Raw genomic sequence first — 26,701 nt, forward strand, 5'->3', positions numbered from 1 at the left:
ATGCTCGTTAAAGCTCCAACAAGCATCCACCCAGTTCAAGCAGCATGTGAAATTTGAGAGACTGGCGCAGTAAGGATGGTCTTTTCCTTCATCTGGGAGATCCGCAGGAATCAATGAGGATCAACACAACTCAGCCAACCCCACACCAGAGTCAGTCATTGGCGAGTTGAAGCAGCATGGCGGATCAAAGGTTCGACTACTCAGAAACAGCAGCGGAGAGCAGTTGGGAGCCAGGAGGCGCATTGCAGCTGGAGCAGAAGATTGAAGACTCAGCAAAGGCGAAGAGTTGCAGTGTTCACAAAGGCTTCGACGAGGACGTCGAAGGGATAAGTGGGGGAGAATGTCACGGACAAACTTCGAAACAAGGTGTTTGATGTAATGCTTATATATGTCCGTGTCTTTTAGCATGTTCATGCCTTGTACAGCATATAGAGGGGCAGCCGAAGGCTTGATAGTCCCATTTTAGTTGGGTTGGTGGCCTCTTTAGGCTTGTAAATAAAGGTTGTGTCATGTGGACACGCTCGAGAGCTTCTCGGTCTGTAATGGACCATTTTACCCTTTGTTGTGCCACTGTTCAGAGCTTGTAAAGTCTGTTTGTAATTTGCATTGTCTATGAAGTATTTTTCGGAGATGTTTGCTTATGGATCCCGTTTGAGGCGTTTTCTCTAGCCCGTTCTCTCTTTTGTTGGTCCTAAGGGACGATGGGAGGCTTCGGGGAGGTTGACCTTTGCGGACGGACACGCAAGGGTGCCGCACGCCTTAGGCAAAATCAACTAAGGTCGTGACAATGCTGCCAGCTTGCTATGCTGTGCAAATTCTGTTATGAGTGCTTTAAGATCATGCCATGAGGGATGCTCGATGGAAGGCCTGTAAAAACAAGTGAATAGTGGGAAATAAGGGCAGTAGCACAGGTCAAAAGGAGAAAGAGATTGAGAGGAAAACAATGTTATCCTCTCAGTAAGGAACTGGCAACGTGCAAATATGTGTTGCTTTTAAAGAGATCTTATGGTTTGCTGTATATCTTTAACTTATTCAATTTATCCATGTTTATAGTTCAATTGAAGAGAGAGTTAAGGGTTTGGACTCTTGGATAGGTTCCTCTTTGGTAAAGCAAATCTGCAATGGAAGTTGCAATAACATGATATTTTCATTGGCTTTTCTCTGTGCCTTCTGATCATCTTCAATCCTGGCTACTATCTTGGATCTAGTTCACAGATGAATCTTCGCAAACTCAATTTCTTTGTGAAGGAACTCATCATTTATTTCATGAATGTATAAAACCATGATCTGTCGAGAACATGTATTGGCTTCCAAAGATTGCACCAGTGAGGGTTAGGTTCTTGTGGGCACACGAGGATGTCAATTCAGCGCACTGGCTTGTGTAGCCTGTAGTGGGCACCCATGAGTTTTCAGACTCTGAATCAAGTCAGGTATGTGACTCAAAATGCTGAATAAACCTCTATCAGACATTTCAATTGGAGTATAATTTTTTCAATACCTATCTCATTGATGGTTTGGAATTTCTGATGTCGTCTCTTTTTAGCCAATGAGTTGGATTGGGCACATCATGATATATGATATAAATCAAGATTTTTTTCTGTTCTATTAAACAAGTTAACTGGGAGGAAAAACTAAATCATGGATGCACTTTGATTTAGTTTTCAGGATTATCATTCTTTGTAATGAGAGAAACTTGCTGGATTCTCGTGTTCAGTTAAATGTAATTTGTTTGACTTTATGCAACCATGCATCTGTTTAATATGGATACTGCTTTGCAGTTGTATCCAATCAGTAGCTACATTACCTTATATCATTTGATGTCAAGCTTTCTGGCAATAAATTAGTAACAATCACTTCCATCTAAGTTGTTGTTAAGTTTGCCTCTGCTTTCAGTTCAAGTGGATGCCTTGTTCAAATTAATAGATGCCTTGATGTGTGAGATTTATTCATTATTACATGCATTTATATCCATAACCAAACAGACTGCTTCTTGATCTTCTTTCACATGATAGATTCACTTGAATTCTCTGCATATCTCTGCTGTGTGATTAAGTAATTGGTGATTAGAAAGGACCCAATTTATTGCCATGGCTTGAATCATGCTCATTTTGGTCACAAAATAATAATTCTACCATTTCCCAAGTTCTCTCTCTTATTATTACATGTGTTTCCGCAACAAATTTAACAATACAATCAATTTGTTTGTTTCATATCAAATCATGGCAGGTCACATTGGATCCATCAGAAAAATACTTGTGTTGAGAAATTTGATCCGTTATTTTGGATTTGTTGATCTTTAAACATCCAAACATCTTCTTCCTGCACCTGCCGGCAAATGTTCTTCATGTCGAACAAGTTGGAACTTGGCCAGGCCTCTGAGGTACGGTACCGCAACACAATTTTGATTGATGGCTTAAGTAATGCTTGAATTGTGTTTCAGGTTTAGTCTCAAAGTAAATTTTTCAGGAGTAGAATTAGTTTACTAATATTTATTTGGACTTTACTATTTTGAAGTATATCAAGTTAATGAGTCAATTATTTCATTGGCTGAATTATGACAAATTATATCTACTGATAGATAGATGAGACCAAGACACATCTTTGCATATAATCACTATTGGATTAGATCTCATATTACATTTGCATATTATGCTATTGGATTAGATCTCATGTACACCATAGTATGAGTTACAGACTCATCATAGTATGAGTTCACCATCGAACTAAGGCTTCACTTGTCATGTGCACCGACTTGATTCTAGACCTTGATGAGGTCTATATCCATATGTCATCTTGGTACCTTGCCAACAATATATTACTGATATCTCTGCATCATGTCGCCAGGCAGACAGAGCTAATACTTGCTTGACATATAATAATTAATGTCAACTGCCTTGTAAACAATATAGAGGAGAGAAAGAAAGAAACTAAAACCATGAGCATTAGCCTTTCTGGCTCTGAGTTAATGCAGAAAAGGACCGCAGACCAATAGGATGCCGTGTGGGGGAGCCAATGGCTACTGCTCAAGGCTGGTCACTTGGACTCACCTGGAGCTAGTCGAGGAACCAAAGGCCACAGGAAGTTGCCCGGGAAGAGCACTCTGATGGGTGATGCTTAGAAGAGTCAGACCCATCAGCTTCCGGACTTCATCACCATGATTATTGTATTGGTTATCCAGGCTATCCGCACCCACCTCCGACAACACCAGTCTCCTCAACCTCTCTGCTTGACCACGCCATGGAGCACCGGACGAACACGGCCGGCCCATGTGTCGGCGCGAGCAGAGATGGGTGCTAACTCGGGTGGGTCTCATGTGCTTCACATCATCTGTGCAGGACAAAACCACAGAGAGATCGATCGCTGCATAGATTAATATATGTATGATCGACCTCATGCACACGGTTGGCTTCGATTGTGTGTCCTTGGTGACTGACTTCGCTGTATCCTCCGGGCTTGAAAGGGAGTGGGTGAGTCAAGTGTTCATCCTTCTCTGTGCTGGGTGTTGGTCTTTCTTCCGACGCCAGGGTCCCAATAGATTCTGTCGGCAGCTTTATATTATCCACACTGATTCCGCAATTCTCCGCATGTCGCAAACGATGTGGCATTAAGTTTATGCAAAGATTTCGCTATAAATAGCTGCTACTCTTCCAGATTCGGATCATCATCGCAGCTCTCTCCCTTCTTTGCAATCTCTCTCTTGTGTTCTGTAGGTATAACTTCTCTTGATCTCTTCTTGGCATACCACGATGGAGCAGAAGCTGCTGTCGAGAAAGGCTGCATGCAACAGCCACGGGCAGGACTCGTCCTACTTCTTGGGGTGGCAGGAGTTCGAGAAGAACCCCTACGATCCAATCGCCAACACAGGAGGGATCATTCAGATGGGTCTTGCAGAAAACCAGGTTGGTTCTCCCCTCTCATAGCTTCTCCTCATTCGTCATTCCTGAAACCCTAGTGTTTGATTGATCCCTTACCGTCTTGTTCATCGTGCATGCCTGCAGCTCTCATTCGATCTCATCGAGTCATGGCTTGAAGACCACCCTGACCTCACCGGATTCAAGAAAGATGGTGGTTTGGTGTTCCGGCAGCTTGCTCTGTTCCAGGACTATCATGGCTTGCCAGCTTTCAAGAATGTAAGCCCATATTATAGCCTCAGCTAATCGATCCAGGGGAAGATTCGCATCCATTCTTGATGTCTCTACTGACCTCTGCAACACATACATTTGCAGGCATTGGCTAGATATATGGGAGAAGTCAGAGGAAACAAAGTAAGTTTCGAGCCCAGCAAGCTCGTCCTCACGGCTGGTGCCACTTCTGCCAACGAGACTCTCATGTTCTGTCTTGCCGACCCTGGAGAAGCGTTCCTTCTCCCAACTCCGTACTATCCAGGGTACTGCACTGACCTCGTCGATACCTGAGTTATGTTGTTGGGTCGCCGTGGTGACACTCCTTTGGATGCGCGTGTGACAGGTTCGACAGGGACCTCAAATGGCGAACCGGCGTGGAGATCGTTCCCATCCACTGCTCGAGCTCGAATGGCTTCCGAATCACCCGAGCGGCACTGGAGGAGGCACTCCGACGTGCGCAGAAGCGTAGACTGAGAGTGAAAGGAGTGCTGGTGACCAACCCGTCCAACCCACTGGGGACGACGCTGACCCGACAAGAACTGGACACCCTCGTCGACTTCGCCGTCGCCAATGACATCCACCTCATCAGCGACGAGATCTACTCCGGCACCACCTTCGGCTCGCCGGGGTTCGTCAGCATCGCCGAGGCCACCAAGGGCAGGGACGACGTCTCCCATCGCATTCACATCGTGTGCAGTCTCTCCAAGGATCTCGGCCTCCCTGGCTTCCGCGTCGGCGCAATCTATTCGGACAACGAGGCCGTCGTGTCCGCCGCCACCAAGATGTCGAGCTTCGGGCTGATCTCTTCGCAGACGCAGTACCTCCTGGCGGCGCTGCTATCGGACAAGGAATTCACCGAGAAGTACGTCCGCGAGAGCCAGAAGCGGCTCAAAGAACGCCACGACATGCTCGTGGAAGGGCTCCGGCGAATCGGGATCGGTTGCTTGGAGGGCAACGCAGGGTTGTTCTGCTGGGTGGACATGAGGCACCTGCTGAGGTCGAACACCTTCGAAGGGGAGATGGAGCTGTGGAAGAAGATCGTGTATCGAGTAGGACTCAACATCTCGCCGGGTTCTTCCTGCCACTGCGACGAACCAGGGTGGTTTCGCGTCTGCTTCGCCAACATGTCCGAGGACACCCTGGAGCTCGCCATGAGGCGGCTCGAGAGCTTCGTGGATTCCTGCCATCGGCGCCGCCCAAGACGGCAATTCTTGGCCAAATGGGTGCTCGGCTCAGCCTCATCGTCTGCCGATCGCAAGTCCGAGCGATAACGCCTGCTAAGCTGCCAATGACTGCATGCATGATTACTCCTACTACGATTCTTTAAATTCGTTCATCGATCATACTACATTATTTTGTTTTTCTTGATTCTTTTTTCCTTGAAGCCCTCGATCTGCTTGGGTTTTAAGGTGACCGATGTTTCATTCATTGCTACTATTCCTTTGTTTTTTAGTTCGCAATAATGTATCGTACTACTACTATTCATTGGATACGATTCGATGTAATACTCAATGGAAAGAAATAAGTACAGAAAACATAGAATGGATCATGATTTATGTCCACCTGTTTTCTTGAAATAAATATTCCTCATGAAAAGATCCATTAGATCATTTAAATCAATTTAGGTCACTTATACATCATCATGAATGATATCTTATACATCAAATCATAAGGCTATAATCCAAAATCAGCATGACAAAGTGGACTTGAATGGGATGTAAACTTAACCAGATGTTGACATTGTGAGTAAACAAAGAGCTAACTTGAACCTATGTTGAATATGACAACCATTAATTAATCTTAATGCTATAAAAAATTGCTGTGCAAGTTAGTCCGGACAATATCAACTTCTTTGTCCATGAAAAGGATGGGGAAGAAAAGGAGGCATTGATGAGATGAGGTCATCTGGTAGAATCATGTTTACCTCAGTTCTTATCTCTGCTTTTCCAAACTCATTTTGTCTGTAATGTGATGAGGAAAAAACTATTTCTTACAGTAAATAATTAGATGTGGTTTCAGGAAAAGATAAAATAAAAAATATATTTAAATTAATATAAACTTATATGTAATATTTCGATTTAGTCTTACATCCAAAATGAAAGAAAACTGGAATAAACATATATGGATCGGACAGGTCTGCTATCATCAAATATTATCTTGGATGAGCCTATTAATTAGCTCCATCTCAGTACTTGGGTAGTGAGCACTCTGTTGGCAGCTGACCATGGAATCTCTTGGGGTCTTGGCAGTAGTCATAGATGAGGTGGTACTTCCTCGCCCATTTCAGCAGCCTCCTCTGCCGCCCTGTGAGGCTCCGCAGCCTTGGCTTGTTCCACCAGTTGCTGTTGCTCCCTGCCCTGCAAAACCTGGGGTTGCCCTTCCAAACGCAGGCGTCGATCTTGTAGTCCCCCAGCGTGGCCACGAAGGGCCCCTTGGACCAATCCACCTTGTCCTCCCCTCCCCGTGTCGCCCAGCTGTCGCCGTTCCACAGGCTCGCCTTGAGAGTCATCGGCTGCCATCTTGGGAAGGCCACACCCTCGTCTGCGTGGTTCCTGTAAACCCTAACTGGCACCCAGTCCACCATCAGCCTGCACGAAAGCCAACACCACCTCAAGCTTAATCATCAGCTACCACTGCCATGCATGCATGTCGCTATGCTTTGGCTTACACGATCTGGTACAGGTTCCAGAAGATGGAGTAGGTGTGGAAGTCTTTGGTGGGATCGAACCACAGATAGATCCTCTCCTCCCGGTTACCCGACCCGTCGGCGTAGATATTTGTCTGCAGAATGTAAGGTTGCCCGGTCACGTTTCCGAGGAACTCGAAGTCGATCTCGTCCCTGTTAGGTCGATCAGAAGTGAGCTGCAAGGCCGGCAAACAGTCACAGACCAGTTCATCATGCACGCAGAAAGACACAACAGGGAGGGATAACGGACGTAGTAGGCGAGCACTGTGCCAGCCGAGTACCCAGGTATCAGCTTGATCCTCATGTCGATCTCGCCGAACAAGAACATGTTGTTGGATGCAAAGGATGATCCTGCGACAAACTCCAAGCAAATTTATGTTAGAATATGGACCCTCCGTTCGACTCGCATGGACTAATTGGTCTATCAATTTTATTTGATCTAAAATCATTGATCAAAATATTTAAACTGAAATTGATAGTAATATACTCATTAGATCCTTATAAGTTAATCTTAATCTTATTCATATTCGATGTGAGACTAATCAGAATGTTTCGTACTTTCTCCTATATAACGACAAGACAGTTGATTTCTTATGTTCGATCGGTAATACCTTTGAATAATTCCTACGATGTAGGAAGTGGGGGAGAAGGGTTGATCTTACGATGTCGGATATAAGTGACCCGATAATATATATTTTATTTTCGATCTATGATATTTTAGATTTTAATCCTTGCTAATTGTATTTTTATATGATAGTTTAATCTAATAATTTAGGATTTCTAAGGTAGTTTGAAGAAGGTGATGGCTGCGTACCCGATTCCTGGTCCAGCATGAGGGTCCTTGAATGGCCATCGGCCGAGGTGTTGACATGGCTGGGAGACCAGGTGATGTGGAAATCTGTGTTGAAGTCCCCGGTGGAGACGACGGAGGCAAGTCCAAACCTGACAATGGAGATGGATAAAAGGCTGATTAATAGAGTGGCTTTGTTGCAGACGCAATAAACCATGGTGGCGTAGGCTTCTTGTGGATTGCAGGCTGTGAGAGAAAGAAGAGGAGCTCGATCGATATATAGTTCGTAGAATATGAGAGAGAGCGAGCGAGAGAGAGAGAGAGACAGAGAGAGAGAGAGTGGTTTCGATGTGAAGTAAGAATGGCTTGAGAGAAAAGCAAAGAGGACGTCTCCCCACAAACAGTAGGCATCTGAAAGCCTATGAGCATTCTCTAATACTACTCGATCAGTCTTTTTAAGGTGCATTAATATTGATTAATAAATCTTGTGAATAGATAAAGATTAAAGAAAACGATTGAAGGACAAACATTTCTCTTTCTCGACCTGTTTGAGAGGACAACTCGGAACTTTTGTGCTACTTCAACTATAGATTCTTTTCTTCCATCGCTTGTTTGGCCAGCCATGAAACTGATATCAAGATCTTGCGCTTTATGGTATTCCATGTAAAGTGATATCAAGATCTTACGCTTTATGGTATTTCCAGCATTTTTATGCTATTTGTTAGTGATAGTGATTATGTAGGTGGTGTAGATTAGTTCGATTAGATTCCCCTTTTTATAGTGAGTTAACTAAGAAATATTCGACGATATAGGTGAAATATTTTTTGTATGATGTTTTTGAAACATTTTTAGATCATTATTTTGAATTGATATCCAAGGGTCCTAACTGTTGATCGGCACCTATCTTCTCACGATTGACGTCGTATTGTTATTGACAAAGTTAAAAATAGGATGTTGGAAATAATACTTGTGTATGTTCATATTTTTTTTGTTTTGTTCATATTTTACATATCATGTAGAGAGCTTATAGTAGGCTTGATAGTCTCATTTTAGTTAGCTTTTATAGTTATTATAAGTTATGTATAGTCATCACATAAAAGTAAAACTATTTTAAAATAGACCATCTAAGTAATCATTTTGAGAGTTTTTTAGCTTTGTAAAATGTTGTAGAGTGTCAACCAACCCAACACCTAGAAGCTACCCTTGTGGCAAATGATCGGATAGGGATTTAGGATAGTGTTTAGGGCTGATTTACTGTCTTGTTCTACATTATAATGTGGGCACTTGTGAGAATTTTTAGTTATGATAGACCACCTTGGGCCTTTCGTCGTATGACCATTCAGAGCTTGCGAAATTTATGTTTGTAATTTACATTATCTATTAAGTGTTAATTAAAATGACTAATTGTGATATCTCGAGTTAAACGCTTATTCTAATTCGCATTCTATTTTGTAGGTCTTTAAGGGACCATAAGAGTTTTTAGGGAACTTGACCCTTTGTAGACAGATATACAAGAGTATCGCACAATTTAAGTAAAATCAACTAAGTATAGTATTAGAGCAAGGTAAGACAGTTAAAAATATTTGGCATGCAAACGTATGGTACCTAGCATGATTACATTGAAGGCAGCAAGCACGCGTGAGTATAAGGGAGAAATTGACATAGAAATATAGGGAACAGAGTCACTCAAAAAAGCAAGCATCCAAGATTAGTATTTAGATAAATGGTAAACCTTTACGTAAGAAAAACCACGAGGACAAGCAAGTTAGGAAGAACGTATAGCACACAAATGTTGAGATTGATGAGTTTGAGCTATGGCTTGACAATGGTAATCAAATTTGACGATGCTCAAGACAAACGGTGTGCTTCGCAAAGGATGAGATCGTATAAGAAGGGATGGGTTGCTTGATGACTAAAAGAGTTATGCAAAGCTCACAGAGGTAAAGGGAATTACTAACTCAAATAATTTTATACTTATGCAAGGGATTATTTGTGGACTCTGTGACCATCCCAAGGTGACCAAAATTTGATGTTATAGAGCATTGAAACTTTCTATTCGGCATGAGAAGGATATGTTCATAGGAGACTGAAGTGTATAGCAAGTTTAGTATATTGCTAGGAAAGTTCAATATGTCACTAGACCTTGAGGGGCACAATAGGGGCTGTATTGGCGAAGAGTCATAGTAGTCACGATAGGGGTTGTATTGCTAGGAAAGTTAAATAATAATAAGAAGATGAATCATAGTAGTTAACTCAATGCAAGGAGTGCAAACACTTTAGGTACTTTGGAAGTGTGAATAAAAACCAGTTGAAAGTTACCGAGAGTGATTATCTACTTTATTTCTCAACAGAATATTAATAAAAAATGAAAATGATATGAACCTACTTGGAGGTGACAACTAAGTAGAAGAGGAATCAATGAGTAAATTTTATAGAGAAAAGACCTCAAAAACTTCAAAGTCAACGAGACAATATTCATTAAAGCTTCAATATGCATCTACCTAGTTTAAGCAACATGAGACATTTGAGGGACTGAGACACAACAAAAAAGGCCTTTTCCTTCATTTAAAGGAATCACAAGAACCAACAAAAATTAGCATAACTCAATCAACCCCACATTAGAGTAAGAGTCATTCGAGTTGAAGTAGCATAGTGGATTTAAGTTCGACTACTCAACAACAGCAATTGAGAGCAATTAGGAGCCAAGAGGTGCATTGCAATTAGAGTAGAAGATTAAAGATTCAGTAACGATGAGAAGATGCAGTGTCCACAAAGGCTTTGACAAAAGGTCGAAGGAATAAATAAGAGAGAATGTCACATACAAAGCTGTAAACAAGATATTCGATGTAATGCTCGTGTATATCTGTGTCTTTCAATTTTATTTATGCTTTGCACAATATGTAGAGGGCTTATCATAGGCTTGGTAACCCCATTTTAGTTGGCTTTTGTAGCTATTTCAAGCTTATAAATACAAGTTATGTGCAATCGTTGTATAGAGGCCAAATTGCCCAAAAAAATAAGTCATCCAAGCAATCATTTTAGAGGTTTTCTAACTTCATAGAGCGGTATGGAGTGTCAATCAACACAACACCCAGGAGCTACTCAGGTGGTATATGGTTAGATGAGCCTTTAGGTAGTGTTTAGGATTAGTTCACTACATTGTTCCTCGATAGTATTATATGAGCACTTGCGGAGAGTTTTGACCATAGTAGACCATCTTGGATTCTTTGTAGTACAACTGTTCAGAGTTTACAAAGTCTATATTTATAATTTATATTATCTATCGAGTGTCTGCTGAAATGATTGCTTGTGAGATCCTGAGTCAAATACTTTCTTAAATCAATCTTCTTTTTGTAGATCCTTAAGGGACCATAAAATATTTTGGAGAGATTGACCCTTTGTAAATAGACATGTAAAAATATCGTATGACTTAGGTAAAACTAAGTTCATAACAATATATCAAGAAATATTTTACATAGCTAATAATTTATTAATTATAACATGGAGATATCATCCGATGTCACCGGTGCCAACTATAAACTCTCGAATCTCTTATAGAGTCTACGTTGGATATAAAGTTTAATTTAATTCTTTTTCTAACCGGGAGACTGCCCAAGGAAAGAGATCGTAAGTCTCCTCTTGTTTCTACTGCTTGGAGAGCTGTTATTGCCATCGTTCTTTGGATGATCTGGAAAGGCAGCAATAAGGGGCTGTTTAGACACTTAAATCTACATAGATTTGTGTTGTTTCTAATTCCAATTCGATCTCTGTCCTCAACTGTTTGACATGTAAATCCGCATAGGTTTACCCTAATCAATTCAAAGACCCATAGGCATGCATTAGATGATTACCTCTAGCTTGATAAATCTGCATAGGTTTACCCTAATCAATTCAAAAACTCATAGGCATGCCATGACAGTATTTAACCACGGGAGATATTCATTCACCTCAATAATCAGATCATACATACATTAAAAATGAAGGAAGTAAAAGATGTAGCCCACACAAATCATTGTTGTGCTGCTAAGAATGTTGGCAAGTGTCACTAAACATGACTTATGCAAACCAAACTGTGATCATTCCCAAGCATTACCAATTAGCATTTACATACTGGCAAAATTTGCACCAACCTAAACCATATTATTTACGCTGCTGCATCCTGATTTCCACTCTTTGCCTTCTCTTGTTCCTGCATGATCATACCAAGCAATGTGTCAGCTGATTCTACTGAAACTGTTTTTGCCATGCCATCTGGAGTTGAGAATGTTTTAGAGCTCCTTTCTTGTTCCTCTGGTCCGTTGGTAGTCTTGGATTTCTCGGATTCGTTTGTCTGCCCATACTCAAAGCTGGATTTTTCCCATATGTTTCCTGTCTCAGTTGTAGCATTTTGGCCTTGAACTGAATGCAACCAGTTGGTAGCTCCATTCACCTCTTTCGGGTCAGCCTGAGTAAGATCACTTTTGTTGTGTGATACTGATGCAGATTTTGTGGTTGTTAAATTCATCTGATTATTCGAACTCGGTCTCAGTTCTGCTTGATCATCGATGGCACTTGCAGTTGTTAGAACAGGGTGCTGCCCGATGTGAGTACTGGGTTCCTCATCTCTCGTCGTATTTTCTTGAAACCTGTTCTCAGGTGTAGGAATTCTGACCTCTGATTCTAAAGGCCAAGTCTGATTTACATTTAGACTAGCATCTGGATTGTTTGCTTCAGAAAAATCCAGCTGTTCTGAAGCACCTGAATCAGAGCCTTCTAAATCTCGTTCAAGTGATTCACTAGCCTCATTTTTAGCCTCTTCATCCTTTTTCTTTACACTCTCCATAAGATTCTCATCCAAATTTCTGATACCAACATCTTCAGATTCGGTAACATGATCTACAGAGCTGGAGACAACATCATCTTTGAGACTTCCTTTTTCTGCCGCATGAGAAGCCACTTGGTTTTCTACTTCAGGGGTAGTGGGGACTACCTCACTGGACGCATCATCCCCTGTGAAACTCTTTTCTCGAGCCTTATGAGATGCATCTTCATACGTTTGGTTATCAACAACCCTTGGCTCTTCGATTCGACCATTTGTTTCATCTCCATTTCCAACTTGTTTGTGCTTCAATTCTTGAGTTATGTCTTCATCTCCATCTTTTGTACCACCCTCGATCTTGGTCTGAGTTACAGCATCAGAACTGCCCGTGAAAGGCAGCTCCTTCCTGTGAAAATTAGCATTGCTCTCTGGGTGTCTCATGTATGAGACCTTCGAGCCCCTCTCATCGTATCCCTTCTTCTTATCATGAGAATGCTTGATCTGGTAGAGAATCCAGGCACAAACAACGACCAGCAGGCACACTTGAAGAGCATTTTTCATGGTGAACCCTTTGGATCTCTGGTTCCTACTTGTTACCTGCCTCAACATGGTGATCCTCGTATAAAAAAGCTAGTATCTTCCTCAGGGATTAACAATTGTCAATCCAATGTAGCCTTAAACTTCTTTTGCAAAAGAACTAGTAGCTTCGATGCCTGTCCATAAAGAAGAAGACATTTCAAAGAATCTCAAGATCAATAACACCACATCTATAATAATGAAAAGGGAGGTTGAATGATTAAAGGATGAGAAAGCAGATGCTCTTGTTAGGATTTGACCCTTGCTTTTGGAAAAAAAAAAAAGAAGAAGAAAGAAAACAACTGATGATATTGCTAATATCATCTCAACATGGTTGGAGAAGGAAGGAATAATCAATATTAACCTAGACATATTCCTGCCTCAAAAAAGAAAGAAGATATGCTTTCAGGCAGGGACTGTGAAGTTTTCATAGCCAAGAAGTTGGCAAGATTATTAGTACAAGACAATGGGCTGCAAGTAGAAGAACCTGTTTCTACACCATTCACATTCCAAAATAAAATAAAATCTAAGGGCTGAGCATCAACTTATCAACAAAATTTTGAAACCTACGCAGAGAGCAAAACTGGAAACATACCTGAGGAAGCAGTGATCTCCTCCCTTTTTGCTAATGTTGAAGGAACAGTGAGAAGAGCAGGAAGAAAGAGGACAGGAGGGATTTAATGAGAACTTATCAAGTCCATAATTGGGGAAGCTACATTCAAACAAGAAACTGTGCAGGAAGCCTGTCCTATTACCCACATTACTACAGATATGATCTGAAGAAGGAAGATAGAAAAGGAATTCTCTTTTTTTTTTTTTTTGGTGGGGTGGAGTGTGGGGTGTTGGAAAAGGAAATCTAATTCAGATAAAACAATCTACATCTCATTCTAGTGCTAGCTAGCAAGAAATATGATTGAGATACGGATACCCTGCACTCTGGTTGCCAGCTCATAAGGTAGACAACCTTTTAATAGCATCATTTAAGCAGAGATAATCATAATTTATTTTCATTTTAAAAAGATATTAGGTTAAACAAATAGCCGCCACCAACTATTGACTGTGTGATTTTTAAATGAATATTCATCTATAAAACAAAAACCAATTTTTTAATAGGATTATATGATGATTCTAAATAAAATGGATTGTATCCTTAGGTTATCTTTCTAACATAATTTTCTTTAGGAAAATAGTACCTCCAGAGGATGCCAAATTAACATCAAAGAGGAGGGACAGAAAGCAAAAGGACAACCCTGTGAGTAATGAGAGGGATGCGACAGGCTACCTCTCGTTTGGGTGACGGGCGTTCAAGCTTTGGCGGAGACAGATTAGAGATGGGAGGTGGAACAACGGGAAATAAACCAAAACCAGTTGAGAAAAATTTACCGAGTCACCAGAGAAGTAGGAAGGATAATACATCAATTTCTTCCCCATCGATATCGATAGTTGTTGGCCGTCGCTTGTGCGGTTGGATCATCCCGTCCCAACGCCCATCGCTCAGTGCGGAGTTACATCGAGCACCTTACGGTCGAACACTCGAGCCATCACGCCTTCCATTCGCGACTCGGTGATCCATCTCCTCACACGACAACAACCACGTGTGAGATGGCGTTTTGAGAGCTATGGAATAGGAGAGACGCGGGTCCCACGTGGGTCCCGCCGCCTACTTCCGACGCGTAGCCGCAGCGCGAGCCTCAATTACAGGACTAAACTCCGGTACCCGATCTTCCTATACCCGCCGTCCATGGCAGCTTTATGCCCTCCATGGACGGTCGATCGTTTAGTTTGCACGCGCTGTACATCGCTTGAGGAGTACGATTATTATTGCTGTGTTCGCGGTCACCGTCACCACCGGCGGTGTCCTCTCCTCGCCTCCTCCCTCCTCTCTTGTCCCTCTCCTATCTCAAATCCCCGTGCCCCAAACTTCCCTTTTTGTGTGCCCTAAACTAGCGAGTATGGCCACTTTCCAACTCGCGAGATCCGGCTTCTCGCCGGCGCTCCGCCTCTCGCCGCCCGCCCTGCGGCGGCCCTCGGGTCTGCTTGGCCCCGTCCGCATCCGCTGCCGCCTCCCGGAGGACAATGGCGGCGAACCCGACGGTAGATGCCCGCCTTCTTGAACTCGATTCGTTATGGTTTTCTCGTTTCTTGATTCTTCGTGTGGTTCTCGTGCGGGTTAGGTTCAGGGTGGGAGGAGCCGCCGTAGTCGCTGTTCATGAAGGAGCTGAGGCGGCGGGGGATGACCCCGACGTCCCTATTGGAGGACAGCGAAAGGGGGGCGCTTGGAAGGGGCCAGAGGGAGATGGAAGCCAAGGAAGATAGCGGCAACGGCGGCGGTGGCCGCAGGGAGCGGGGGAGCAGGAACGGGGTGGCCTCGGTGGAGCTCGAGAAGGGGATGACGAGGCCGAGGGAGCGGTTCATGTCGGTGAACAGCGAGGGATTCGAGATCGGTATCCGTCGTCACCTCTTCCTCTGCTCTGCAAATTCAAATTGCATTGTCATCAAACTGTTGCTATTTGATCATTCTCTTGCAATCACCAGCTTTCACTTTGATCACTCTTTTGGATTCAGTGAGGATCGATCACAGATTACCGAGGGTGCAGTGTTGGAATCCCGAGGGACATGTAGAGAAGAAGCCTATAAATAAGCGTTATCCTTAAATTGAGCAAAATCCTTGGCCGAGTTGCTCTACAGAATTAGCAAGATGTGCAATCATGGATTCATCACTTGTATTTGAAGAAAAAAGACTACTGCACATTAAAGAGTGTTCCTGCAAGTCCATCTGATGCCATGATCACTAAAATCATTGAACAAGAAAGATTACTATGTTCTTGAGTTGCTAAGCCACTTACTCCTCTCTTGATCATTGAGAATCCTTTACTTATGGATTCAACTCTTCAACATCAGGAGAAGGGTGAATCAGTGAAAGGCAGCTAACTGTATAATTAAACATCTACAATAAGTTTTTGTATCAAAAGATGCATCGAGGTGAAGTATTTATATATACTAGCAGGAACGCTCGCTCTAGTTACTCTAGTTATGGTTGAATGACTGATGGAACACTTGAGATCTAAGGAGGTAATCTAACATGCAGAATCCTCAGGCATGTGGACAATCTTGACATCAAGTTATCAAAGACTGCTGTTATGATGACAACATACAAGCATTCATGCTCTGCTAATCCATGTCTTTCCTATCTTATCGTTATCTCTCTCTCTCTCTCTCTCTCTCTCTCTCTCTCTCTCTTATAAAGGGTTTACTTCCACGGGCAAAACTGCTCCTCACAATTGGTGGAACATTCTTTCTGGGGTTTTGGCCTTTGATCCTGGTTACTGCTGGTGTTTTCGCAGCTCTGCATACAGTAAGCTTCAACTTTCCCCTGCTCTCCACTGGTTTATGACTTAGAAGAAGGCCAAGTAAAATGGAAATTGTGTCTCTTTTTTCTCTTTTGTGGCATCATAAACAACATTTGCCACATTGCTTTACCTGCAACCAAGATTCCGAGTGAATGAGCTTTTGATAAGTGTCTTCTAACTTGTGCGTTTTATTGGCATGCTTTTCAGTGTTTTGGCCCGAGTTTTGTGCATGATGCAAGCAAGTTGGCAGCTTCACCGCCTCCATATATCGATCCGTATTCATTCCTCGAAGATGAGAGACTGCCGCACGCAGCAAACTAAGTGATCCGATGTTGAAGTCGCATGCCAAAAACGAGTTTGTCTGCTATGCCTGTAAACTTGTACTCAATATCTTGCCATGGCAATTCGTAGTATGCTGCCTATATATACCCCGAGCATATGTTGAGATAAAATCGCATTTAGCATTTCTATAGAACAATTCGGCAGCAACGGGCACAAAAAAGGATTTTTTTTTTTTTCTTGTGACAAATAAAACATGTGATTTATGTGGGCCTCTCCTACATGAACAAAATTCTTTGGCGTGAAAACATAAATTTATAAGGTCCCACCGAGATTTGAACTCGGGTTACTGGATTCAGAGTCCAATGTCCTGACCACTAGACCATGGGACCAAGATACTACTTAAAGAGTTGTTAAAATTATTTATTTCTTGAAGATAACTGTCATAACAGGCGTTTTACTAGAGAGAAGTAGCATCCGAGTTACCAGGGAAATACGTAGACAACGGGAAACAAGTAACAAAAGCCTAGGACTCATCATGTGGCTTGGTTGGGAGCCTTCTCCTTTTCCTTCACCCCGCTCCCCTGCGCCTTGTCGTATTCTTTTTTTATTTTTTTAAGACAGAAAAAAGAGAATCAAGTGACACTTTCTTTTTTGAGGATGAGAAATCTATGATTTAGTTCAGGGAAAAAACAAACATACCGGGATGAGTTATATCCGAAGGATTTCGGCCGTAGATGCCTCCAAAACCTTCCCAGTCTGAGCGCGTCGCGTACGCTTCCCCAAAGGAGTGACTCATCGCATCCCTGCCATACAATACGGCCCTCTTTACACCTCAATAACAAAGGAAACCAAAGTTATGGGACTCGTGTTTTATACGATCACCCTTGATAGGTGTTATCGGAATCAGTATGCTGCTCTTCGTCTTCGTCCATCTTCCTCTCCTTCTTCTCAGGTGTCGCGCCAGAGACGAAGCAGACTGCGCCGCCTCTACGTCCCACGGGGGTCAGGAGTGCGATTGGGCTGGGATTCAGGCGAATTACTCCCGCTACGCTGTGGCCTAAACGGAGCATGATGTCAACCTGCCCTCCCATGTCCTTTCACTTCGATCTTTCCCGTTCTCAGAACCCACCAATTTTGTTCGCTGCCGTCTTTAAATGGATCAACCGAGTGGAGGAAGGACCCTCAAAGGAGAGAACACGTGGAACTTTTTCACAAACCTCGTGCCACATGTTGGACACGAGGCTCGCCTGGTGGGGATTTGCCTTCCACGCTTCCCTGGGCTTTGTCGCGCTCTCGTCCAGTTTACAACCATAAGACCATGTGTATCGTGAACCCGGGCATCATAATTGATTTGTAATAACACATCAAAGCAATAATGGACTTCCGCGGTATGTTTGTACTTTAAACTCCACTTCTTCAACGTCTGGACTTCCCCCGTCTCGTTCTAAAAGAAGATCGTAGAGGAGACGTTCTCGTATCAATAGACCCGCCATGGCTGAAGCTCCTGCTTAGCTGGATAGTCTCGAAAGAACTAACGAGCTGCAGGTGGTCCAAGCTTAATCCTTTCCCATAAAACTCTGTTTCACAAGTTTAATTTAGTACGTTCACATAAAAAAGACGTGAAGAGATCACACAATCCTCAAAATATGTAAGCAATAAAAGAACTAATTGTCGAAAACCATTTTAATCAGAAAATTTTCTGTTCAGACCTCAATACAAAGATTAAAAAAACATACGGCCGCTGACAAACATGAAAGGATCTCGGTGGGCTCGAACCACCAACCTCTCAAGGCATTCAAAAGTACCCGATATTCACTTTCAAATGAATTGAGCGCTCTTGCCATTTTGAGCTTAAAGACCCAACAAGACAACCCGCTGCGAGCCTCACCTACGGATTTTTATCCACCGGTTGAATAGAAATTATTTTTCTATTCCGAGAAAAATAATTTCACTTTCACCCCTTCCTCCGATTCACAAAATGACTTCCGACGAACTTGCTCATAATCAAATGCAAGAAGAGAAGAATTTAAGTGCAGCTAAACAGCGATTCTTGATTTCATTCTACTTAGACACCAACTTTTTTATCATCAAAATTATAGAACACATTAAATAAAGAGTATATCTGTCGGTTACTTTGAAAACAATCTAATCATACATTTACATTCATAAGAAGTATCTTCCTACTGCTTCAAAACAAGCAGATACCATCATGAACTAATGCATAAAGAATTCACGACAAAAATAGAACTACTTTGGTCTCAAACTAAATTGGTGAAAGCCATCAGTTCATACCAGTCAAATTAAATTATATTAACAGTTAACACCAGTCGATCTCCAGTATCTTCCGGAGAAAGCCATCAAATGACTTGGTCCGGCTTAAAAAGTCAAATTAGCAGAATGGACGTTCATACAATTGTGACTCCATTTCGCCATTATAACAACATTGCACATACAAATCAGAAGACACATCAAAATAAGACCAAATAAAACAACAGCTTCATAAAAAAACGACACCAAAACTTAACTATCAATAAAGCAACTGAAAAACAATCTCATGACAACAATACCTAACCCTCAACAAAGGATATAACAATTAGTAGACATTTCAACCCAGATAAGATTAAAAAGAGTTCATGGTGGTGACCTTTTTCACCACATCAAATTGGCTATAAAAAGTGAAAGATAAACGAAGATCATGTTTGCAACAATTCAAGATCATCCACATATTCCTATTCAATGTAACATAAGTCAATGTTGAGAGTTACGTCTGTGCACAGTGGTATATAACTCCCATGGAAGTAAAATCCAAAACACCTAAAAAATTTAGATTAACCACAAAGCAAATAACGGCGTAAGAGAAAGAGCAACTGGAGAGTAAGAGCAAGGAATCAAGAAACGTCCCATGAGATCACCACCAGAAGCACACAGGGAACCTCTGATAGCCCAATGTATCCATACGGCTAGTTCCTCCGATGATTAATAACAGCTGGTCACCAAATTCCTTGGAACACGTCAAGCTCCATGGATCTGAAATAAGCTTCTTTTTCCTCATACATGCTCCGTAAATGGAAGAAATCTCCAGCTCCTGCAACACAAGAGGCCCAATACAAAAGTACATTGATGTATGGTCATGTTCTTCTGAAAACGAAGATTATTGTCTCTGCTGCAGGTCATTCAAAATCCAGATGACCTAAATCTCAAGTACCAGTGATATTGAAACTACTTCGAAAACAAGAACAGAAAAACGAAATTTCAATTCTCAAACCATAACAACCAGCAATTGGCGATTGACCCTCATCGACTATTCAGGGTTGACGATCTTATACTGAAACGAATACATGAGGATGCAACAATATGGAACCTTACATGGTCCAGTCACAATGTATGAAAGTGTAAATAAGATGCAGCACGATCTTAGTGACACTGACCATTGAAGTAGTCTCGACATATCAAATTACCATTGCATGTGTCTACAAATTTGGCTGGAAGCTAATCGCAAAAGGAGAAGGAATGTTGTAATTAAATAAATAATAGAATAACTTAATGTGCTAATCATTAAAGCAGTTGTTTTAAAGTAACTGAGTATGCTCAATCTCTCTGGAAAGAGCTGCATAATGTGTCAATGACTGTTTTAAATGCATGACAGTATCTATGGAAACCCAAAAACAAAATAGACCTCATCACTCCGAAAATGATTTCGTACCAACCCAAATAATGAAGTCTTAAGATATTTAGTGGGGCAACATAACGCTATGCGGATGCAAATATGCAGGGGCAAAAAGGAACCAATGACGCAACACCACAAAGTGGAGGAGAACCCAGGGATAAATAACAATACCCCGTGCGATCTCCCCACAAGCACACCCAAAAAAATAAAATTTTATTAAGGATAGGTGACCTGCCATGCGAGCGCACCCAACATGGCAAAGGCCCATATAACAAAGTTCAGTTCCAAATTACCTTCCCTCAATCAATACCCGCTTGTTCCCAGCCACAGGGAATATCATAATTTTACACCTTTAATACGAATTTGCAATCGGAGAACATAGTCTGACAATCATAAACCGCCCCATGGTTCGAGTTCCTCTGTACTTAAAAAGAGACGTACGATCAACAAAATCCATGGAACACGAACAGTCATCTACCGAACTCCTGATCCAAGAAACATGATCATAGGCGCCTGAGAAAGAATCTAAGGTAACCTGCAATACGATCCCAAATAGGAAAAAAAAAAGACAATCATAATAAATAGTTCGAAGGATCAGAACAATCATTAAATTGAAAGAAAACAATTTCCGACAGTGAATATTTGTAATGAAACAAGAAGATGCAAATAAACTGATGAAACTGATAATACTGAAAGAAACCATGTTGGATCTCATGATAACGAAACAAGCCAAAAGATGAATGAACTATGAAAAGGCACATGTTAGATATATATATATAAAACAAACCAAAGTTGACCGAGAAATAGCTAGGATCCGTAGATCTAGGCGACGTGATCGTCTGGTGGATGAAACTCTATCATACGTTTTCAGCCATGGAACTGTTTAACAAGCAGAAAAGAAATCATCCCCTTCCCTGCATACAAGAGTTATGACACGAAATATCAACCTCACATAGAGGATCCGCGCCTCAGATCGATGATCGATGCTTTTGTTGCAGCATACCCATCCAAGTGACAGCAATATAGGAGGAAAGAAATTCACTAACGAATCGACGAGAAACCAGGAGAATCTCAAGGAAAAGCAGATCGGATGAGAGAAATAGTATGCGGATCTGATAAAAAGAACCAAAATACAAGACAGAACAAGGGAAGACCTAATCGATACCATCAGGAACACCACGAACTCGAAGATCTGCCAGAAGAAAACAGGTAAAACCGGAACGCAGCTTCGCCATGGGAGATCAGCGCGGCCTGCAGAGATGGTGGAGAACGACAACAAACCCTAAGCCAGGTACCTTCACCATGATAAGAACAGCGCCGACTGCAGCGACGGCGTAAAACGACATCAAACCCTGAGCCACGTGGTTTCGCCATGGCAGAGCTCCGCCGATTGAAGGGTCGGCAGACACCAACCACAAACCCTGAGACGGAAGAACGCCGCTGGCGGGGGTTCGGATATATAGAGACCGCGGGCAGGAGACCAACGGCTCGATGAACGTGGTGCCATGGGAACGGACTAGATGCATCCACGCGTACTCATATTATTGGCTCTGACAGCAAGGCGGTTCTCGGCTGCGTTGCGTTCACGACAGGACCGACTTCATTGCGTGACCACACGGAACAACAACGAAAACTAACTGCACCAGCTTACATTTCACCCGAAATCATACCCGTGTGATGACGGGTGATTCAAGTAGGTCCCACTAAAGAGTCGTTCAACAGTGCCTATGCCTTCCATTGAAGTCAGTTCGCCGAAACCCGAGATTGAACGCCTTTTTAACTTGGAAGAATAAAATTACGCATGCTTGCCATCTAATTTCAACCAAATCATCAAAGCAGGGAAACGTTCGTTGGGTTTGAGTCGATTTATTTATTGCTTTGATTCGGGTTGTATGAAAGTGAAACTTTAATTGACAGATGCATCACATGAAAGAGGGATATATAATCTCGTCAAGCTTTTTTTTGTCATAAGAAGTATAACATAATTGTGCTTCGTTTGACTATATCTCTATAACATTTGCTCAATTAATTTTATCGTAAAATATCTTTCGAATAAGACGCTAATGTGTAAAAAAGATGTTCTATGAACTCTAATCACATTCCATTGTCGTCTAGTCCGGTTAGGATACCTGGCTTTCACCCAGGCGACCCGGGTTCAAATCCCGGCAATGGAACATGTTTTTATTCAATAGATAAATTATAACTGTATATATTTATTTTGAACGTTATTAATTTAATTATCTCGCTACTCATATATATTATATGTTCGAATCCAATTAATTGCAAGAAACGTGTTGGTCACATGTCAATATCCCGGCTTTTATTCATAAATGTTGCTAATTCATTTTATTTAATGAGAAAAGAATTTATGTAATTGCTTTACAATGTTATATTGTTGGCTTTTACTTTCTTCAGTGAGTTGTTCATCCAATTTGCAGATCATTATCTTGGTTTCTTAATTCACGTGCATTGCACGTGTCAAATGGCTAGTTATAATTAGTGGAGCTGCAGGACCCAAGCTACTGAGCGCACGCAGCTCTCGCTCCGGCAATCACGGGAAATTACGTCACCCGTGAGATGAAGGACGGCGACGATCTGCTCCCTTCATTTGAGGCCACCGGCGGAGTCGCCTCCGCGATCAGGGTCTCCTCCGCCGCGGACGCTGGCCTCTTCGGTAAGGGCCGCTACAAGTTCTGGGCACTTACGGCCATCCTCCTCCTCGCCTTCTGGTCCATGGTCACCGGCACCGTCACCCTCCGGTGGTCCGCCGGCGACCTCAACCGCCTCGACCGCGACCTCAACGCCCCCATCCACTCCGATCTCGACGCTCTAGTTCGTCCCTGATCTGTCCGGATCTTTGATCTCTTCCTTGAACGTTCTCCTCTTTGACCCTTGGGGTTGCTCGGCAGGAGATGGAGGAGAGGGAGAAGGTGGTGAGGCATATGTGGGACGTGTACGCCCACAACCACCGGATCCGGCTGCCGAGGTTCTGGCAGGAGGCGTTCGAGGCAGCCTACGAGGAGCTCGCCGGAGACGATCCCGCCGCCAGGGACGGCGCCATCGCCGAGATCGCTCGAATGTCGGTGCGGATGGTCGATCTGGAGGACCCTACCCGAAATACCAAGGTAGATACGGGGCAGACCTAGGGTTCCTACCTCTCACCTCTATAGTTCATTTCTCCCCTCTTTCGTGAAATTTCATTAGCAACATGTTTCAAGGACGCTAAAAAGGTTAAATTGTGGTAAATTTAAAGGAATTAGGCTAATCTTTCTCCTCCATCAGCAATAATCATCTTTCTTCTGTCGATTTTTCCTAAAGATTAACTGTCGGTGGCAAGATTAGGTTGACCTGTAGCTGAGGTCTGAAAAGTTTTCGTCTCTTTTTGCTTCTTTCTTTGATTATTGGCCATGGGGCAAAGATTGGATGTAATCCGGGTAGGAAGAACTTAATATTAGTTTTGGACTTGGTATAATATACAGTTCTAATGCTGATACAGACATGAGATGATAAGGTTTGTTGTCTTTATATTGAGGGACACCATGATCTATTAGTGCTTACTTTACTCTCATAGGTTATGTTAATTGTTGATAGGTTAGTGATGTTGCTTTGATCTGGTGGCAACTTGTAAAGGTTTAATTTTTTTTGTCGAGTCCAGTCATTTGCTCTCAATTCCTAGTTACTTTTTTCTCCATTCTTGGAGTGCAAACCAGTAGAAATTTATGAGTTTGATGGTTCTTCTACATATCCTATCATGTGATTTATTACCATTTGCCCAATGGTTGAGTGGATTATTTCTCAATTGTGAAGCAGCTGCTTGTTTGGGTTGTTTGATATGATTCCTTTTTGATAATCTTTTCCTGTATGCTTACTGGAAGACTTGCATTCTTCCAGGCTGCTGAAACAAATAGGAATCAAGGGGTTGGAGGTGCTGAGCTTTCTATGAGGTCGACATCGTTGCCGTCCGTAGAAGCTCGATGATGATCCTACTGCATGTAGCAAACAACAATCTCTAATGACAATTGTTGCTTTGTCAACAACACATGTAAGCAAACTCTCCCAATATTGTTCCTTGCTTTCCAGTAAAAGCTTAGTTTTTTCCCGTCATTTTGTCATAGTGGTTCATGCTCAAGGCAAGGTTTACAAGACATCAAAACTTTGTGCCGGTACTAACTAAGCATTATGTTTACTTTTAACTCCTTTTCGTGGTTAGTTTAGCTGCAACTGCTTTGTTCGGAAAAAAAAATTGTCGTGGTACCATTATATCAATGCTTCCATTAATATTTAAAATCCATTGGATGTGAGAGATATTGATGGAAGATGTGTGTCCGGTATCGATAATAATGTCTCAGTTCAGGACTTGTTCTCTTTATCATTAGGTTAATTTTACTGAATATATTGTCTCCGTAGTTCAACATTTTATAGAATTCTCAATTTGGTATTTCAGAACTCTTCCCATCTCAGGCATTAAGATGTCCTTTTTTATATCATATTCTTTCTTTTCTTTCCTGTTGACGACAAGATTTGTTACAATCGGTAAAGAAAACATGTATAAGATTTGTATCTCCCTGTAAATAATTATGTGTATAAATTCCGACACACATCACCTTGACCTACCATTCCATTAGCTACAAACGGCATGTAATTTAAGCGTTCCTATTTCAGTGGTACAGAGGAGCTGAGTTTGTTATTTGAACTGAGACTATATAATGCATGATGTGCCCCATTGGTGCAGGCCTACTACAATCTTCAACAGCTGCTTGCCCAAGATACAATATTGAAAAGCTTCCAGCTTCTCATCCTTTTGTCTCATCTGTTCTGCCAATGGTTTTGAAGCCATTGTTGTGATTGTTTGAAGTCATCCTCAGGTATTTCTAAAACGAAAGACTTTACTTACAGAATAATGAAATGAGATCAAACAAACCACCATTCTCTTCCATCATGCTTTTACCTCATTATTTGGAATTGTTACTCTTGATATCGTTGAGAATCACTTGAAAGAGAAGTATGTCAACTTCTCTTCAAATGCATCTCCATTAATGTGGTGGCTTTACGGATCCAAAGTTCCATCTTTCTGAGTGGTCTTGTGCTGCTTGTTCTTTTCTTCTGCTCCTCAAACTATGGAGGATGATGCTGAGACAACCTTGTCGTCGGCCTTTCCGTCTTGGGTCAATCTTTCGCTTCTCCTTCTCCTGTGGAAGACAGACATGTCGTCATTGACATGAGATAAAGAGTAAATACATGAGATAAAGAGTTAATACATGGGTAAGGGATGTCTATTTCCACATGTCGTCATTCTCATGTGGAAATAGACATCCCTTACCTATAATTGGTGTAAAATTTTCTGCTTCCTTCTTGGATAGATGGCAGAAGGAAAGGGAGGTAACTTAATTGTTATGATAAATATTGAATATTTGATGTGTCGGTGATTCAGAGCTGATGAACTCATCACAAGCTTTGGTGTTGGAGAGTAGTCAAGTTCAATTGAGTTCGTTCAAAATTATGATAGGGATATGTTCGATAAAGATTTTTTTGATATTTAAATTAATAATTAAATTCTACGGATTCGAAAGGTTGAGAATAGTATAAGAGAAAGCCTGGGTCAAGTATCGATATGGTTGAGAATAGTATTAGAGAAATGATCAAATAAAAACTGAGGTCGGGTGAGAGTATCGATATGGTGAGGTCGGGTGAGGTCGGGTGAGAGTATCGATATGGTCCTTCCGATGCTTAATTCAGTAGCCAACAAAGGTAAAGTAATTTTAATAAATAGTAATTGACCTTGGGTTTTTTTCGCTTGGTGGGTTTTTTATAGTCGGTTTAACTAGAGAGAATATTCTGGGTGGAATACCCGCTCGGTAACTGTCCCTTGTCCTTCTCGTGCTGATTGGGTTGTCATGTGCCGAGCTCTTATTAGAGCAAATATTTTTCTTACGACACATCGAGGGGGGACAAGTCAGTCATCGGTTGAAGTAATTCGGTCGAGACCTTCACTTTGAATGGTGAAGAAGGGTGGACAGCTCGGTCGTTTGGTGGTGGAGTAGCTCAGTCAATCTGTTTTGCTTCGGATAATAGAGGGTGGATAGCTCGGTCATTAGGTGGTGTAACTCAGCGGGATGGCAAAGGTTGGATAGCTCGATCATCAAGAGGTAGAGTAGCTTGTTGGGTCAACCATTGTGCCCTTGTGATCGATGGTCATGGATGGCACAAGGTCACAACTACTCGAGCAACCCAAAGTCACGAATCATAATGCCCGTAGAATCAAGGTGGGGACCCACATCAATCAGTATTGATCGAGTCAAGCATCAAGGTGACCACCGGGCACAAGATTTGCCCACCTTGGAGACAGTCATCCTGTCTCGGTCAAGCCCTCTCTGCAAGATGATGAGCATCTTGGACTGCATGTTGCCACCCACGACGGTGAAGTGGTT

General features: G+C 42.1%; 5 protein-coding genes, 1 long non-coding RNA gene and 2 other non-coding genes across 17 annotated transcripts; 4 read left to right on the plus strand and 4 right to left on the minus strand.

The window, feature by feature from the left end:
- Nucleotides 1-3,689: 3,689 nt before the first annotated feature.
- Nucleotides 3,690-5,476, plus strand: LOC135598012 (1-aminocyclopropane-1-carboxylate synthase 1-like). The gene is made up of 4 exons (XM_065091538.1): nt 3,690-3,899; nt 3,999-4,130; nt 4,227-4,387; nt 4,468-5,476. Exons 1-4 carry the CDS (start codon nt 3,747-3,749, stop codon nt 5,393-5,395), a joined length of 1,374 nt encoding a protein of 457 aa, XP_064947610.1. The 5' UTR covers nt 3,690-3,746; the 3' UTR covers nt 5,396-5,476.
- A 714-nt stretch (nt 5,477-6,190) lies between these two features.
- On the minus strand, nt 6,191-7,863 carry LOC135598013 (probable xyloglucan endotransglucosylase/hydrolase protein 10). The gene is made up of 4 exons (XM_065091539.1): nt 7,625-7,863; nt 7,061-7,161; nt 6,793-6,986; nt 6,191-6,712 (listed from the first exon to the last, which is right to left on the minus strand). The coding sequence occupies exons 1-4, from the start codon at nt 7,815-7,817 to the stop codon at nt 6,310-6,312; spliced, it is 891 nt and encodes a 296-aa protein (XP_064947611.1). The 5' UTR covers nt 7,818-7,863; the 3' UTR covers nt 6,191-6,309.
- A 3,656-nt stretch (nt 7,864-11,519) lies between these two features.
- On the minus strand, nt 11,520-14,538 carry LOC135583569 (uncharacterized). 2 transcript variants are annotated; one of them, XM_065092262.1, is made up of 2 exons: nt 14,358-14,538; nt 11,520-13,111 (listed from the first exon to the last, which is right to left on the minus strand). In XM_065092262.1, the coding sequence occupies exon 2, from the start codon at nt 13,005-13,007 to the stop codon at nt 11,745-11,747; it is 1,263 nt and encodes a 420-aa protein (XP_064948334.1). In that variant the 5' UTR covers nt 13,008-13,111; nt 14,358-14,538; the 3' UTR covers nt 11,520-11,744. The 2 variants fall into 2 exon arrangements, with proteins under 2 accessions (XP_064948334.1, XP_064948333.1); XM_065092261.1 differs by lacking the exon at nt 14,358-14,538 and adding an exon at nt 13,570-13,732.
- Nucleotides 14,539-14,694: 156 nt separating this feature from the next.
- Nucleotides 14,695-16,748, plus strand: LOC135598454 (uncharacterized). 2 transcript variants are annotated; one of them, XR_010481562.1, is made up of 4 exons: nt 14,695-15,068; nt 15,149-15,418; nt 15,540-16,329; nt 16,532-16,748. It is a non-coding gene; the product is annotated as an uncharacterized LOC135598454 (long non-coding RNA). The 2 variants fall into 2 exon arrangements; XR_010481561.1 differs by having other exon boundaries at nt 15,149-16,329.
- Nucleotides 16,749-16,923: 175 nt separating this feature from the next.
- TRNAQ-CUG (transfer RNA glutamine (anticodon CUG)) lies at nt 16,924-16,995 on the minus strand. Its single transcript has one exon. It is a non-coding gene; the product is annotated as a tRNA-Gln (tRNA).
- A 10-nt stretch (nt 16,996-17,005) lies between these two features.
- On the minus strand, nt 17,006-21,696 carry LOC103985898 (uncharacterized). Of its 7 annotated transcripts, XM_065092268.1 has the most exons (5): nt 21,428-21,696; nt 20,567-20,808; nt 17,489-19,691; nt 17,306-17,409; nt 17,006-17,204 (listed from the first exon to the last, which is right to left on the minus strand). In XM_065092268.1, the coding sequence occupies exons 3-5, from the start codon at nt 17,695-17,697 to the stop codon at nt 17,140-17,142; spliced, it is 378 nt and encodes a 125-aa protein (XP_064948340.1). In that variant the 5' UTR covers nt 17,698-19,691; nt 20,567-20,808; nt 21,428-21,696; the 3' UTR covers nt 17,006-17,139. The 7 variants fall into 7 exon arrangements, with proteins under 7 accessions (XP_064948340.1, XP_064948342.1, XP_064948339.1 ...); XM_065092270.1 differs by lacking the exon at nt 20,567-20,808 and having other exon boundaries at nt 21,439-21,696; XM_065092267.1 differs by having other exon boundaries at nt 17,489-20,758; nt 21,439-21,696.
- A 677-nt stretch (nt 21,697-22,373) lies between these two features.
- TRNAE-UUC (transfer RNA glutamic acid (anticodon UUC)) lies at nt 22,374-22,447 on the plus strand. The gene has a single exon. It is a non-coding gene; the product is annotated as a tRNA-Glu (tRNA).
- Nucleotides 22,448-22,779: 332 nt separating this feature from the next.
- Nucleotides 22,780-25,209, plus strand: LOC135598455 (uncharacterized). Of its 2 annotated transcripts, XR_010481563.1 has the most exons (4): nt 22,780-23,105; nt 23,183-23,398; nt 24,165-24,315; nt 25,006-25,209. XR_010481563.1 is itself a non-coding variant. In XM_065092272.1 (3 exons), exons 1-3 carry the CDS (start codon nt 22,851-22,853, stop codon nt 24,249-24,251), a joined length of 558 nt encoding a protein of 185 aa, XP_064948344.1. In that variant the 5' UTR covers nt 22,780-22,850; the 3' UTR covers nt 24,252-24,372. The 2 variants fall into 2 exon arrangements, 1 of the variants encoding a protein (XP_064948344.1); XM_065092272.1 differs by lacking the exon at nt 25,006-25,209 and having other exon boundaries at nt 24,165-24,372.
- Nucleotides 25,210-26,701: the final 1,492 nt, after the last annotated feature.

This window comes from Musa acuminata, chromosome BXJ2-1, assembly GCF_036884655.1.
Source record: "Musa acuminata AAA Group cultivar baxijiao chromosome BXJ2-1, Cavendish_Baxijiao_AAA, whole genome shotgun sequence".
Taxonomy (NCBI): Eukaryota; Viridiplantae; Streptophyta; class Magnoliopsida; order Zingiberales; family Musaceae; genus Musa; species Musa acuminata.